The sequence below is a fragment of the Epinephelus fuscoguttatus genome, linkage group LG9 (genome assembly GCF_011397635.1).
Source record: "Epinephelus fuscoguttatus linkage group LG9, E.fuscoguttatus.final_Chr_v1".
Taxonomy (NCBI): Eukaryota; Metazoa; Chordata; class Actinopteri; order Perciformes; family Serranidae; genus Epinephelus; species Epinephelus fuscoguttatus.
Window position 1 is genome coordinate 18,465,563 of NC_064760.1, and position 14,380 is coordinate 18,479,942.

Here is a 14,380-nt window from a genome sequence, read left to right on the forward strand (position 1 = left end):
TTCATTTCACACAATATTTTTTTGTATCTGCTTCAAACTGCAGCTAAATAAACTCTTTAAATCTAGACCTGGACTCTGCATCTTTCGTTTTTCTACACTCTGACCTGAGCACAAAAACAGTGTCCTGGTCAGACAATGTACGCACTTTCACACAATTTGATTTTTTACTTTCACAGATGACAAATTTTTATCAAGCACTGCCCGATATGAGTGACAGGAAGTACAGAAAGAGAGGGCAAAACTCTCACCTTGTGTGGCAAAGTTGACTGCCAGCAAAGTGGTCAGCACCTTGCCAAAATTCTCGCCAGTGTATAACCACTCTGGTTCAAACCCCTGGATGGAAAAGGAACAGAGAAAATGGCATCAGACCAAAAAAAAAAAAACCCAAACCATCTGTTCATACGAGCTGGAATTCATCAGATGGGGAAAAAGAGTAAGACAAAATCAGAAGTGTTGCTACTGATAGGACAGATCTGAGCGGTAAGTCTTGCTTAGTATACACAAACACACAGACAACCTGGACTGCAGCACAGACAATAGAGAGTGAGACACACACACAATGAAACACACACAGAGATTTGAATAAGCCCATAACAAGACAGAGATAAAAACTGACATGTTGAGCATGACCCATATTTTGTGACTTAGTGGTTTGTAATAAAACAGACAGTGCCAGACTCATTTGCGAGTCGCTGCGCACTTGCGCGCACACATCGACGCTCGCGCACACACAGGCGGTCACACTGCTTGCTTGCTCTGTCTCAGACGGCTATCTTCTTTCCTCCAGCGGATAAGGTTTCACATTTTAAATAAAACATCTTAAATATAGAGTTTGAGTAGTTCTGCCTTGCTCATCGTGGGTTGTGTACAAACTCCTCCAGAGTTAAAGCAAGTGTGACCATTACATCTCTAGGTGTGGGGTCAGCCTGAGGGTCTACATGACGACCAAGATTGCTTTTCATCATGCAAGAAAACAGCTAATTATGCATAATATTTTGTACCAGTGGCTTCAAATGTAGAAAATACTGGAAAAAATATTTGTTTTGATACAACAAAGCAGAGTACATATGCCTCACATCACAATTATTGACTCTAAACTGTTGCCAGTATTGACTTCTTGACCCTGGTTAGAGCCAAGTTCAATGAGTCATGTGATGAATACATGTTACTCTGGATGGCTGTAGCAGTGCAGAAAATCATAACAAATAAACATCTCATGCAGTTTATAACGCAGCAAAAAATCAGTGGCCTTGAGCAGTAATTGGTGCTTCCTCTTTCTGCATCTGGGGGCAGAAGTGAAAGCAGTATGACTGCTCTCTTTGTGCAGTCACAGGACAAACAGGCACTACATTTTGCTGTGGCACGAAAAAAAAAAGAGAGAAAAAGTTCTTCAACCATGCTCACATCACTGACCAAAGGATGGGTAGGGCTCGCTTGTAGCGCCACAGACATCCCCTGACTGATACATTTGACAGCAGCTCTCCAAAAAACTTCAGCCCATGAGCTACTGGCAGACCGCAAAAGGTCTAATTATGGGCTACGGCAGGGTTGGTGGATAAAAGCAAAGGGGACCTCCCAGACATAACAAGCCAGCTGGGCAGAACTACTGAACCACTTGACTTTGCAGTGAGCCAAGCTTGCTGACTCAATTAGCTGTTTAAAGAAACCAAGTGATGTGACTCAAGACCAGAAAGGATTATTTATAAAGCTGGAGGAGAAATTACTGTCCAGTGTGGCGGTCACAAACAGGCTGGTACAGAGACAGAGAAAACTCCCAACATCTGTGAGTGATTTGCCTCCCTCCAATATTAGGACGTCATTTCAGCAGCCCTGGAGTGTACGCCTGAGGGGATTGTTATAACCTGCAAATATCAATGTCACTGCAGTATAAAAAGAGAAAGGGAATATAAAAGGAAGTATATTGAAAACTAAGTTGTGGCCATATGAAAACCACCAGTCAGAAGAGTTCCCCATCCTGACTGATCAGTGGGAGTGACTGACAGCATGGACGTGAGAGAAAAACATATGCCAGCAGGGTAAGCAGATCACAACACATGCGAGAGTGTGTTTAAGTCTTGTGTGTTAACTGCAGAGGGCTCAGATGGCTGAGTAAAGACATCATGAAACAGAGAGGTCAGGCCATGTCAAAACATCCTACTTTATCACAGGAAACTTGACAAGACACAACTTACCTCCACTTTCAAGGACGAGCATCCTCTTAAAAACTCCTTGATGTTGGTAATGCAGTCGGCTTCAGTTCTCGGATCCTGGCAATACTGAACACACACACACACACACGAAATAAATATATAAACACAAACCACGGCTTAGTATGGCAGACAGACATCTGACACACACAGGCACTTATCTAACGCCGACGTCACTGTAATGTCACCAACACATAAAAGCGCATAAAGTAACATGGCTGAAGCATATCCGAGAGTGGTAACCTACAGTTGTCAAAATAACTGTGGATTCTTCCTGCGTCTCCTTCATGCATACATAACCATTAACACCACAGAAACGTCAAAGTAGCCATATTTAAATACGACATCCGCTCAACTTCAAACTTTCAAAATAAAAGTCGCGTCAACGGCCAAGTCAGAACGTTTGAAAATAAAAATGGCGGACAACTTTTTATACTCGCTGCTTGTAAATAAAGTCCAGTCTGCCCTTTTTAGAGCAATGTGTGCCGGCAAAAGAGAAACAGTGGCAAACTAGATGGAGCTGGAAATCAAACAAGAGAGAAGTTAGCACTTCCGGTTTTATTCTACTTCAGCTGTACTGACGCCGCTTCTTTTTTTTTCAAAGGGGGAGGTCGCACCGGGAAGAGCCTTTCAGGAGGAAGTGACGAACCCTTTGCAACTGTTATTTATCATTATCAACTTTGTCATCTCAACAACTGAGCTAAGCATGTTGTTAACGTTGATTTATCACATCCAAAAAAGTTGTTTATAAACTGAGTCTCGTGTAACACCCCCCCCCCTACTCGAGCTTTCCAATATGGTCGGTGCCCGATGTGTTTCATGCACTCTTCCTACCGAATTAGTCCCTGTTTTGGTGGGTGTCCACACCGACTCACTCATGTCAAGAATGCGGAACATTTTCCTCGCTTCACAGGAAACCACATCTTGAAATCTGACGTGAAAAAGTCTCCCAAACGCAGCTGTAATTCGATGCATCGGGCATTACGCAAAACGCACAGGCGGCTATTGAAAACTTCACGGCTCGGGTGCTGCCGTGAGCTACAAAAAATGCAAGGCCTGCTGCAGTGGAGAAGTTGTAGTCGGTACCGTTTCCATCAAACCCCTCCCTTCCTTTCCCCAGGAGCCGTCGATCATTTGGCATTTGTTGACTTAAGTTAACTTAGATCAACAACTCACCTTGGGAGTGAAGCCAGGTATGAGCCGCTCCGTGAGCTTGCACAGGACGACCCCATCCTTCAGCGATGTTTTCAAAAACTCCTCCGGGTCTGCTATGTTCTTTTTAGGCGAGCTGAGCACTCCTAGTGATATCAACCACGTTACAGTCTGCTCCTCTGGATTCATAGCTCCACAAAATGATCATTGCCTAAGCACGCATTGCTAAGAGGAAAAAAAACTGGCGGCCTGTTCCGTATCAATATGCAACTCACATCCGCACTTCTGCTAGAAGTTAAAAAAAGAGGCGGTGGGGGGAAGGACGACGCTGTTTCTACACGCAAAAATGATGATCACCCCTACTGGCAAATAGGCACCTCAACAATAGACAGGCGTCTCTTTTTTTTCCCCACTGCAAAGTAGCACATGCTGGCAGAGGGCACTTTCTCTCATATTATGTTTCAGGTTAAAATGCAGCAGTGATCAGGAAGCAGCACCAGGGAAGTGATATCTGGTGTGCATCAGCAGATTTCGCAAGAGGAAAGAAAAAAAATCTACAGTAGGAATAAGTCAGTGTGTGATCAGTAGGCCTGATGTGTAATTAGTCTGCTGACATTCACTGTAACACCATGGCATCTTCAGTATGGTGTACCATTTTGATGAAGTGCAAACTAGGTCATGCTGAAGTTTTCTGACACAGCAATACAAGCTGTCAGACTACTGCTGCCAACCCATTTATGTAGACTCGAAATTCACTATGGTAACTGATCATGTTGGATTGTTTCACCATTAGAGAAGCTTCAGTATCACAATGGAGGTGGGAAAAAAGGACACAAACACATGTGACACATTAAAAACTACAATATCCAATTCAGGAAATGACTGTGCTACCTGCGTTCTTCTTTCATGTCGAGACAAAACTGAGTGAACAACAAAGATCCTTTCAAAGTCTTTATTGAAAACACCAGAAACACTTTCAATTGAGCAAATCTTCAGCCTGAGTTCTTCCAACTTTCAACTTGCATCTCCACTTGAAGATTCAACCAGCTCTCAACAGAAGCCTGTGCCAGCATCTGAAAGGCAGTAAACATAAAAAACAACTGATTATATATCAACAGTTTAATCTTACAGCAATGTAAATGCATTTATTCATTTGCAACAAGTGCATTTAATCAATATTGCAAGCATACGGGGTGTCTGCAGATATCAAACACTCAAACTTAATATGTCAGTGTGCGGAGGATTTGTTTGTCAAGCTGATTACTCAAACTTAATACTTTTAAGACCATTTTTACCAAATCTAAAACTGATGTTAGGGAAAGTAATCTTTTTCTTATTCAAGCATTGCAGGTAAGTATAATGGAAAATACGGTCCCATGCAGACAGGTAGGTTTTATGTAGTAATATGGTTATTGGAGTAAGTTGGGTTAATCTGCATTTTACCAGCAGGTAAGTGAAAGTAAAGAGCAAAAACACAGTTTTGGGTTCAGTGTCAGATTTAAATATTTGAAATATCAGAAATGTGGACTTTCCCACAGAATAGAATAGAATATATCTTTAAATTTGTCTATGGCTCACCAAACATGAGAAAAGATTGTAAAAACAGACAAACAGTATACGTAATACATATCAGTTTAGTGTCTGTCTGTGGTTTGAAGCTCATCTGTCACTTTGTCGAGTTAAGGATACTGATGGAACTAAGGATGAAGGACTTCCTAAATACATATTTGGTTGCCAGAGGGACTCTATAGCACCTCCCTGAGCTCAAGAGTTCGAACTGGCGAAAGAGAAGATGGGAGCTATCTGCCAAGATACGCCTAACTTTCTTTCTCGTCCTGTCAGTAAAGAGTTGGGTCAAGAGCTTCTGTGGCTTGCTAACTATTTTACTTGCCAGTGTCATAATCTCTTACAGAGTTTATTCTGTTAAGGTGACCATACCAGGCAGGTAGGTGAAAAGTTAAAACACTCTCAACCATAGTTTTGTACACTAATACTAAAATCTGCTGACTAACACCATGGCTACTTGGCTAGTGTCCTAAGAAGATAAAGTCACTGTGAGCATCTCTTGAAAATATACTCAGTATTTCAAGAGAAGCTCACATGGGAGTCCAGAACCGTCCCAAGGTATTTAAAATTTTCCACAGTTTCAACATATTGACCATCGAGTGAAACTGGCTGTCTCCGGATCTTGTTTTGTGCAGATAATCAATTCTTTAGTCTTGCTCACATTCATTTCTAACTTGCTGATGTGACACTATGTTTGAAGGGCATTAGTGTGGGCCAGATAGGCAGCTTCACCTGATTGGTCTGTTTGCTGTAAAAGACCAACTAAAGCCACGTCATCAGCATATTAGCTTGACTCATTTTGACAAAAAGAAATTGAAAAATGGATCAATTAGATTTGTGTGGCCATTAAGACCTAAGAGTCAAATTTAAGACAACTTAATGAGTTTTTAGGTCTAATACTTGGAAAATTTAAGACATTTTAAGCCTTTAAGGACCTGCAGACACCCTGAAAAAAGAGCCCCACACATTTATTTTGCAAATAACTTCTTGTACCTGCACTACAATCAGCCTGGTGGATATACCCACACTGGTGCACTGTGGTCTCATTGGTCCAACAACTTGCGGACACATTCAGGTTACGTTGCAAGGGCAGTTGCCTTGGAGTGGCGGTCATCCTGCAATGAGAACATACAATTAACATGTTGCCCTTCTTTTGATCATGTATTCATGAAACATCTGAAAATGGTTTTATAGTCCTCGGTCCGACTGTGAATTTGCTTCAGTGATTGTTTCCAGTTTTGCAGTTAGGACGGTGGTGTTCTTCCAGAGGTCTCCATTGTTTGGATTGGCATGCTTGTGGAACAGGTTTTCATACTGAGAAAATGGCTCTTCAATTAAAAATGGCTCTTAATTTTCACCAAGAAAAAGTTCTTACCAATACTTGGGATATTTTTTTACTTGGGAATTAAAAAAAGCACTGTTGCCAATCATTTTACTGAGGTTGGACGATTGGTTAGGCAAAAAAGGGTCATTTTGAGGGCTCAGTGGGCAAAATGGCGGTTACACTTTCATTGCTGACAAGGGACGAAACTTCTTGGGATGTTGCTGCACTTTTGACAATGTTAGCTGATGACAACGGATTAACATGAAAAAGGCACCTTCAGTTGACTTCCTTTTTTCTTTTGTCCTCTGAAGGGAAAAGTTGTCTCGAGTATCACGCTTTGAAGGGAGATTGCAATACAGGACAATGAGAAACTCATTTACAGATGAGAAACAAAGAGGTTTGCTTTGCTTACCAGCTGTTGACTACCAGTCGAGTTGCATTTGGTTGTTGTTGCCTTTGGTTTTGTCGTTGCATGCCATCGAATGGCTCTAGGGTGATGGATCCATTTCCAAGGAAACTACATTGGAACATTTTGACAGTAACATTTGCCTAACCCTTGAAAACAGCAGCGTCCAGTTGATGGCACATTTGTGTTAAGAAGGAACTCAAGTCATTTGACTATTTATAAAGCACGAGCAGAGACTCACCTATGCTTTGCAGAGAACTTTGTAAAGGAGATCAGGTTGTAACTTGACATTCGTGTTACCGTCTCTGGTCTTGTTTTGAGAAATCGATGAGCAGTGATCATGGTACAACTAAAAGCTTTATTAGAGTAGGAAAGCCAGACTGATAGGGCATTGCAGATTCCAACAGCACTGAGTGTACAAAAACTAACACTAACTTGGTAACTGTACTGTTACATGAGCAAGAGAAATACTAAAAAAAACAAAATAACTTTTACACATTTAAAAAAAAAAACAAAAAAAAACTGGGAAAGTCAAAATACAATTCAAAGCTAAGCTTTATATTCCACAGATTTAGACATGGATAGTTTGTCTCGTCAGAGCTCTTCCAAAACAAGTGTTAACTGTGCACGGAGACTAACGTTTGCTTTAATGTGATTTCCAAGTCCAGTTCAGTATCTGCTGCGAGCCATCCCTCTATCGGGTCGATTGCCACCACGGCCACCACGTGGCCCTCCACGACTTGAGCTGCTGTACGAATCACGAGGAGGGTAGCCTCTCTCAACAGGGGGAGCTGGGCCCCTCTCCTGCCTGCCCATTCGCTCACCACGGCTAGGTGGATATGGGTCACTCCGACTGCTGGGGTAACTGTCACGACTGCCATAGCCATCCCGGGAACTGCTGCCATAGTCATCGTAACGACTGCTTCCACTGCTCCCACCATAGGATGGTGGGGGGCCCCGTGAAGGTGGGGCGCTTCGAGAGTTACCTGCAGGGTCAAGTTGGTCAGGTAATTGGCAAGGTTCAATTTATACATTTTCTTGCACTTTAAAGTGCTCACTTTTTTTTGCCAATAGAATTCATTCTCTGACAAATAAATTTAATGGACGACATGTTTTATCGAGCTTAAGTTTAACATGGATATTTAGTTGATATGGGCAGTAACATATCCAAGCACAGGGAATAAATGGGCAGTTACCCATTTCAGCATGCCATTGATTTGAGAAGCCATTTTTCCTTTTAGAGCTCCAAGTGTTAGAACTGCAGGTAAGGACGAGGTTTTCAGAGTTGTCTTGATGGTTTTTTGAACGTTACTCCTTGAGGGAGTGCTCTGCTAGGCAACATATACAGTGAGTGGTCAACGGATGTTTCCAAGGACTTTTTGGGGTTCCTTATAGTTGCAAACTTTCTGGGGCACATTACATACTCTGCGTTATCTCTGCATGATATTGCCAAAACACAGATTCTCTTGCCGAATGCAGCGGTAACATGGACTGTGATATGTGGACAGTTTTCAAATGGAATTTTGTTTCTCAGCTGAGATGCCAATAGTCATATTTCTACTAGCATGAAAATATGCAACTTGGATTGCAGGTCAGGGGTGCAGCAAAAGGAAGCTTAAAGAGGCTGACTGAAATGCTGCTTCCTTTAGGGAGGGGGACAACTGCAGCGTCTTGTGACTGGAGATTGTGGTTATTTGTGCAGCTCTTCTTGGTGCCACAGTGGTTATCTGTCGTCATTACACTAATGGAGTCATATCTTACCGTAACCATCATATGAATCTCTGTAGGAGCCACCACTTGAACGATCCATATAGCTTCTGGGTTCCCGGCCTCCCCCATAACCATCACGGTCACTACATAACGGAACAGCTGTTATTTAAGGACCAAGAGAGATGTGATCTCAATCTTTAAACTGTTGTACTGACCCATACTCCTACCTGTATCCCCTCGACATCGAGCCATAGTCATCTCGGGAGCTGGAATTGGAGTATTCTCTGTATGAATAATCTCTCTGAGGAGGGCCGTAGTCCCTCGAATCTCTGGAATTGTAATCCCGGCTGGAGTAGCTGCAAAAACATAACACAATAAACTGCAAAGCTGCAACCAGAATATGTTAAATATTCTATATACTTTTTTTGTCTGACATCCATAGAGTCAAGATTTCCATTACACTAAAGTAACTTAAAAATATTAGTTGCGTTTTATTATCTCAGATACAAGAAAGCTCAGACCCAGCTGCCCATTCATTGTCAAATTAAGTAAAAGAAGGGCAACAGATTGAGATTTAAGAAGCATAATATTTAAATCTGAATCATGTTTTATTGTAATGTGTATTCAAATAGTTTTCTTAAAGCACATATCTTAAGTCCACAAAACTTTTCTCACAGCTTGTGTTTAACAAAATGATGTAAAGATGTCTGAAACAAACATTCAAATTACTTTTGTTTTAGCTCAACAAAACCTGCAAAAGCTTTGCTCGTCCAACTAGTTTCACATCGCTGTATGATGTAACTAAATATGAATGTCCCACCTGTCTTTGGAGTTGTAATGATCGTCTCTTGGTGATGGATAATCATCCCTCCTGGACATCATGGAGTCTCTGCGAGGAGGGGGTGGACCATAGGGATCCCTGTCTCTTGACATGGGGGCTGAAAAACACAAAGTAATGACAAACTGACTCATTAATCACTTCATAACCCATCTGGGTTCTTGCAGGAGAGCTAGATTTTAAGTGAAAATTGGATGCTACAAAATCTCTTTGAAGTGTACACGACCAACACACTTACTTCTGCTCATGGGACCAGATGGGGCAGACCTCTTGGGTGGGGGACCTCCATTACGAACTGGGGGTCCTCTCTTCATCGGAGGGGGGCCTCTGGATGACATCCCTTTAAAGAAGGGTTCTACATTCCCTGAATTATCATAGTAGTCTTTGCACAGACAAGAAATGCGAATATTAACACACCATGCTCCAAAATATATTACACAAACTGCATTCAATTAGTGTTTTGCATTAACACACATTATATTATCTCAACCAACCAAATAAATTAGGAATTTACCTCTGGATGGTGGGCCCCTCATACCACCAGGGCCTCCCCTGGAACCACGGGGGCCCCTGGGTGGACCACGGCTGCGGGAGTGCATGGGCGGAGGTCCTCGCCTGCCAGCACTCTCAAACTGAGGCTTTGTTGCTTGCTCCACTTTGATAGGCTTGCCATCAAGAGACTGTAGTAGAGGAGTTACAATTACAATCACAACTTCAAGCTGATGTTTTTTTTTTTTGTTTTTTTTTAAGATTATGGCTGATTAAAGACTGTACATACCTTTCCATTCATCTCACGCGCTGCATCCTTTGCATCAGCCGGACTTTCAAAAGTAACAAAAGCGAAGCCTCTTGATTTGTTTGTTTCGCGATCTTTCATCAAAAGAACTGGAATGAGGAAATGCAGAGTGAGAGGAATGCTTTGTGACTGATTACATTTTTGTCTGACAAAAAGGTACAACATTCATTGATCTTGCTACAGATTTAAAATGGACGAAAGTTTATTGTTACCCACATTTTAAGAACTGTAACCAAGACCAATAGCTTTTGGTTTTAACTAATGTCTCTCTTGCACGGTTTAAAGATTTCCTTATGTCTTGCAGCAAAACTGCACATAAACGTCCTTGGCAATAAGATATCTCAGGATATCCTTCATGTTAAGTGACGAGAAAATGGGGACTGGAGGAAAGGGGGTAATGAGCTTAAGATTCGTTTAAGAAAAGATACCAATAAATTCACAGATTTGTAACAACTAATTCACAAAATAAACATTAAAGGAATTCACCTACATTTAATGCCTTTACAATTAACGTTACAGCCAAGTTAGGGCACACATTAAAAGCGCGAATAGGCTATTTTTAAAATAACCAAAACAACATTGCGTTTTTAATAATAAATATTTTATCCTGAGTTATCCTTGGTATGAACTGATAAAAAATGGCGGACAGTGGTTCCACTCATACCTTCGACAATCCTGCCATATTTACTGAAGTACTGCTCCAGGGCCTTCTCGGTGGTCTCGGTGTTCAGTCCACCGATGAAGAGCTTCCCTGGTCGGTCTGCCTCTGCCATGCTACTGAATTCAACACCTGCGGCAAAAGAAGGGTCGTAACATTACATGGCCATTGAAACTTTTAGCATTAGCAATCTCAAATACGCAATGTTGTTTTTGGTGTCGGTGTCCAGACATTTCTGGGATGATTACCTCGCTGCTGGCGAAGGTCTTGGGCTGTTGAATGCGCAAAATGGCGATAAACGTGCTAGCAGTTTTAGCTAGTTCGCTAACGCTAGTTAGCAAGTATGCGAGCTAACAATGAGGGACTCGAGCTTTACAAAACACGATACTTTAAAATATAGAAAAGCAGCAGTGCTGTGTAATTTACTTATGTAGGCACACAACTATCCGTTCCCAGACTTCGGTGTGCCGCGGCTTTTGTGCTACGTGCACAACGGTTCTTCCGCTCCCTTCTTTCTTCTTCTTCTCTTCGATTTCCGGTAGTCCACACAGCCCAAGACATAACACTGCCGCCCACAGTTCAAATCCGGTACTAACAGTTTATACACAATGCATGTGGTGTTTTTACATTGAGTTTGCACACAAAGTGGAAAGCAATGATCATAAATCATAAATGAGAATAACGTAACACGTAAGCACAATCTTCAGCAATAACACCAGACAATAAACAAACAAACAAACAAACAAATAAATAAATAAACACGAGTATGAACACATATAGGGGTTTACCTAATTGGTTATAAAGTTGTAAGGTATGCATAAATCAATCGTTTTGCTCATTTTTTATTATATATTTTTTAGTTTGATGTTGTTTTAAGCTATATCCTCCTGAGACCCGGAGTTTTGTTTTTTATGCATTTTTAATTTCTCCTATTTGGCACCAATAGGTACTGATACTGTATGTATTAAAAAACTAAACACTATGACGATAATTAAGTCCCAGTGCTCTCAAATGAGACAACAATAAAGTCCCAATGTCTTCAAAAGAGCATTTCGTCATTAACAGTGTCCTTGCTTGTTGCTGTTGCTGAAATTGGTCAATTTTGTTGCCCTATCGAGCTACAAACAAGTTTCAACTGCAGAAATGTCATCAGGTTTCGGACTATGTCCACTTTTCTGTGGGGATCGGCTGCAGATTGACTTGGCAGAGATTGCTGCCATCTTGTTTTTACATGGATTAGTGTACTGTGCTCTTACTACCACTAGATGGGGCACATAAAAGTGTCCATTAATGAGGACAGCAGGTCTAAGTTAAGTAAAATGAAGTATAAGGTCAAATAAACCCAAAATGTGATGTCCTCATATGAAGACACAGTGTCTCAGGAGGATAGATCCAGATTTGAATTCTTGGAAGAAGGATACAAGGGCAATGTCTTTAAGTAGGCTATTTGAGAAATTTGGATTTTTGAATATTATTAATAGGTCAGGTTCTTTGAGTGAAATGTCCTTGTCAAAATGGCCTCAAAGATTCAACTGAACTTCAACACACATATACACATTGAAAGAATAAGTGTTCTAATGTTTTCAGATGTGAGATTCAAATTCAGACAATTTTATCAATCCCACCAGGGGCAATTTGTTTGAACAGCTTGCCTTGCACTCATACTATAACATAACATATATGAGGACACATAAATAAATGAGTAATAACCATAAAAAATAGAAATAAAAATATGCCATGCAGTTCAGTGGAATTTAGGAATCTATTATTAATAAAAGTGATTAGATAAGCTATCATAAAAGAAAACAAACAAAAAAAAACAATAAAAACTATAAAAACAAAAATTTACAGAGAATTTTAAAGATGAATAGCAGAGGGAATACAAGATTTTGAATACTGGTTAGATTTAAAAGCAGGTAAAATATAACAACACCCTGACAGCAGCAGTGGAAATTCGCCTGCAAGAACATGCCCAGAAGAAGCTAAAATAGTTGTGGCTCTCTGGAGGATTTGTTGATTGCAAAAACCCATTGCGTCACTCCTGTGGTCTCAGAGTGGATTTTTACGATGCCATTTAGACTGTTTGTGTCTTTGAATGTGAGGCTGTGAATCCAGCAGATAAATGAAAAACACAGGAGGCTCTCAATAAAAGACAAATAGAAATGGCTTTTTCTACCATATTGTTACAGAAAGTGCATTTGTCAGTCATCTCATGAATGTATCTATAAATAATAGAGCTCACTGGATGATATCTACGTATAATTTTAAAAAGCATCTCTTTGATTTTGTTGGGCAGCGAACATTTGTAAGGCAGGGTAAATACAGTTTTCCACGTCTCACCATCAAGAATCTGGTCTGTCCATTTATATTCAGCAGGTGGTACTGTTCTCGGAATAAGTTAATGTCTAATTCACATTCAGTACTGATGAATTATTTTGTCAAAAATTGAGATTCCATCCATGGTAATGCTGTAATTGGTTATAGTACTATTGTCATATATATTTGAATTGCAGCGTGATAAGGATATGATGCCATAAAGGAGGGACCAACATAGAAGAGCTTGCTTATGAACGTTGGAGAGTTTGATAGGAAGTTTGCCAACAGCATAAGGGCGTATCAAGAGAAAATTAAGACCACCCACTCTCTAAAACAGGGAAACTGGGTTACTTTCCTTTTTCTCCTTGTTACAGACTGGCTGTATGGCATGATCACATTCACAGCAATCCTCGACATAAAGATCCCCCTTCAAATTTGTTTTGCAGACAAAAACATTAAAATGTCCTCCACGGTTTCCAAATCACATGTTTGGATATTGGATAATGATTGCCCTCCAAACTAACTTGAGTTGTGATGTCACAAAGTCATACTGTGTCAGACTTAAACTCAAATTTAAAGTTAGATTTTCCCCAGCAGATAACTTTATAAAAACAGCCTTCTGGTGTCAAAGTCTGCGCACACATCACAGGGTACAGAGGGGGTCAAACATCCAAGGGAAGCAACGATAAACCAAATACATTTCTAAGTAGATGGAAGTTCTAAGTTTATATTTTTTATGTTGCATGATTTTTAAAGAAAAGATGGAAACACCCTCTTCTTAAATATTTTTTCAATAGGCCTACATCTAAGTTCACCAGTGCTCATTGGTTTCTTGCAGCCCAACTTTGGTGCACTATTTTGTTGTTTTTTGTCCGTCGGTCAGACGCCAGTTCCTTAGTCTCAACGTGATCGGCTCAGACATTAACAAGTATCAGTTTGGTGAAATAAGTCCCTTTTTTGCAGTTGGGCATCAGGTTGTGTTTCCCCCATCTGGAATGGACACATTTGGTGTTGGGATAATGATGATGATTTGAGAAACTATTTACTGACCACCATTGGTGGAAGTACTCAGATTCTTTATTAGGGCTTGTGCCCAGCAAACATGCGACATCAGGGGGACTTTCTGATGATGTCTGTATGATGTCAGTTGGTCCAGACCCCCTTTTGTACACCTGGTGGATGTGCAATTTGGGTTCAATATCTGAACATCTGGCTAGGACCCTTTTGGATGTCAATGGACATACAAGTTGGATCAAAATTTGAATGTCTGACTAGGGACCCTCTTTTTTGTCTATGGAAGTGCAAAAGAAATCTGAATGTCTGACTAGGACCCCTTTGGGACGTCTATGGACACATAAGATGGGATTTTAATATTTGAATGTCTGACTGCGGGCCCTCTTGTACATC

The 14,380-nt window shown here is 40.8% G+C and overlaps 2 protein-coding genes across 8 annotated transcripts in view; both read right to left on the minus strand.

Moving 5' to 3' along the window:
- arhgef6 (Rac/Cdc42 guanine nucleotide exchange factor (GEF) 6) overlaps positions 1 to 3,838 on the minus strand; it is a 33,940-nt gene extending 30,102 nt beyond the window's left edge. For 2 of the 5 annotated variants that reach the window (XM_049585510.1, XM_049585508.1), the window contains exons 1-3: positions 3,384 to 3,838; positions 2,193 to 2,276; positions 249 to 333 (exon numbers count right to left, since the gene is read on the minus strand). In XM_049585510.1, the coding sequence (XP_049441467.1) occupies positions 249 to 333; positions 2,193 to 2,276; positions 3,384 to 3,548 (334 nt within the window). In that variant the 5' untranslated portion in view covers positions 3,549 to 3,838. Of the gene's footprint in view, positions 1 to 248; positions 334 to 2,192; positions 2,277 to 2,454; positions 2,640 to 3,383 lie in introns of those variants that run through there. The other 3 variants (XM_049585509.1, XM_049585507.1, XM_049585511.1) reach the window with 2 other exon arrangements.
- Positions 3,839 to 4,296: 458 nt separating this feature from the next.
- rbmx (RNA binding motif protein X-linked) lies at positions 4,297 to 11,195 on the minus strand. Of its 3 annotated transcripts, XR_007450072.1 has the most exons (10): positions 10,906 to 11,193; positions 10,664 to 10,789; positions 9,982 to 10,088; positions 9,718 to 9,883; positions 9,442 to 9,585; positions 9,186 to 9,303; positions 8,593 to 8,721; positions 8,417 to 8,508; positions 5,919 to 6,040; positions 4,297 to 4,432 (listed from the first exon to the last, which is right to left on the minus strand). XR_007450072.1 is itself a non-coding variant. In XM_049585923.1 (9 exons), exons 2-9 carry the CDS (start codon positions 10,770 to 10,772, stop codon positions 7,325 to 7,327), a joined length of 1,155 nt encoding a protein of 384 aa, XP_049441880.1. In that variant the 5' UTR covers positions 10,773 to 10,789; positions 10,906 to 11,195; the 3' UTR covers positions 6,994 to 7,324. The 3 variants fall into 3 exon arrangements, 2 of the variants coding, with proteins under 2 accessions (XP_049441880.1, XP_049441879.1); XM_049585923.1 differs by lacking the exons at positions 4,297 to 4,432; positions 5,919 to 6,040 and adding an exon at positions 6,994 to 7,641 and having other exon boundaries at positions 9,442 to 9,558; positions 10,906 to 11,195; XM_049585922.1 differs by lacking the exons at positions 4,297 to 4,432; positions 5,919 to 6,040 and adding an exon at positions 6,994 to 7,641.
- Positions 11,196 to 14,380: the final 3,185 nt, after the last annotated feature.

Excerpts from the sequence above, each read along its gene's own strand:
- rbmx (XM_049585922.1), bottom strand. The coding sequence starts at position 10,772 with ATGGCAGAGGCAGACCGACCAGGGAAGCTCTTCATCGGTGGACTGAAC. Across the intron at positions 9,586-9,717 it reads GAGGGGCCCACCATCCAGAG|ACTACTATGATAATTCAGGG; the intron begins GTAAATTCCTAA and ends GTCTGTGCAAAG. Across the intron at positions 8,722-9,185 it reads CATTACAACTCCAAAGACAG|CTACTCCAGCCGGGATTACA; the intron begins GTGGGACATTCA and ends ATGTTTTTGCAG.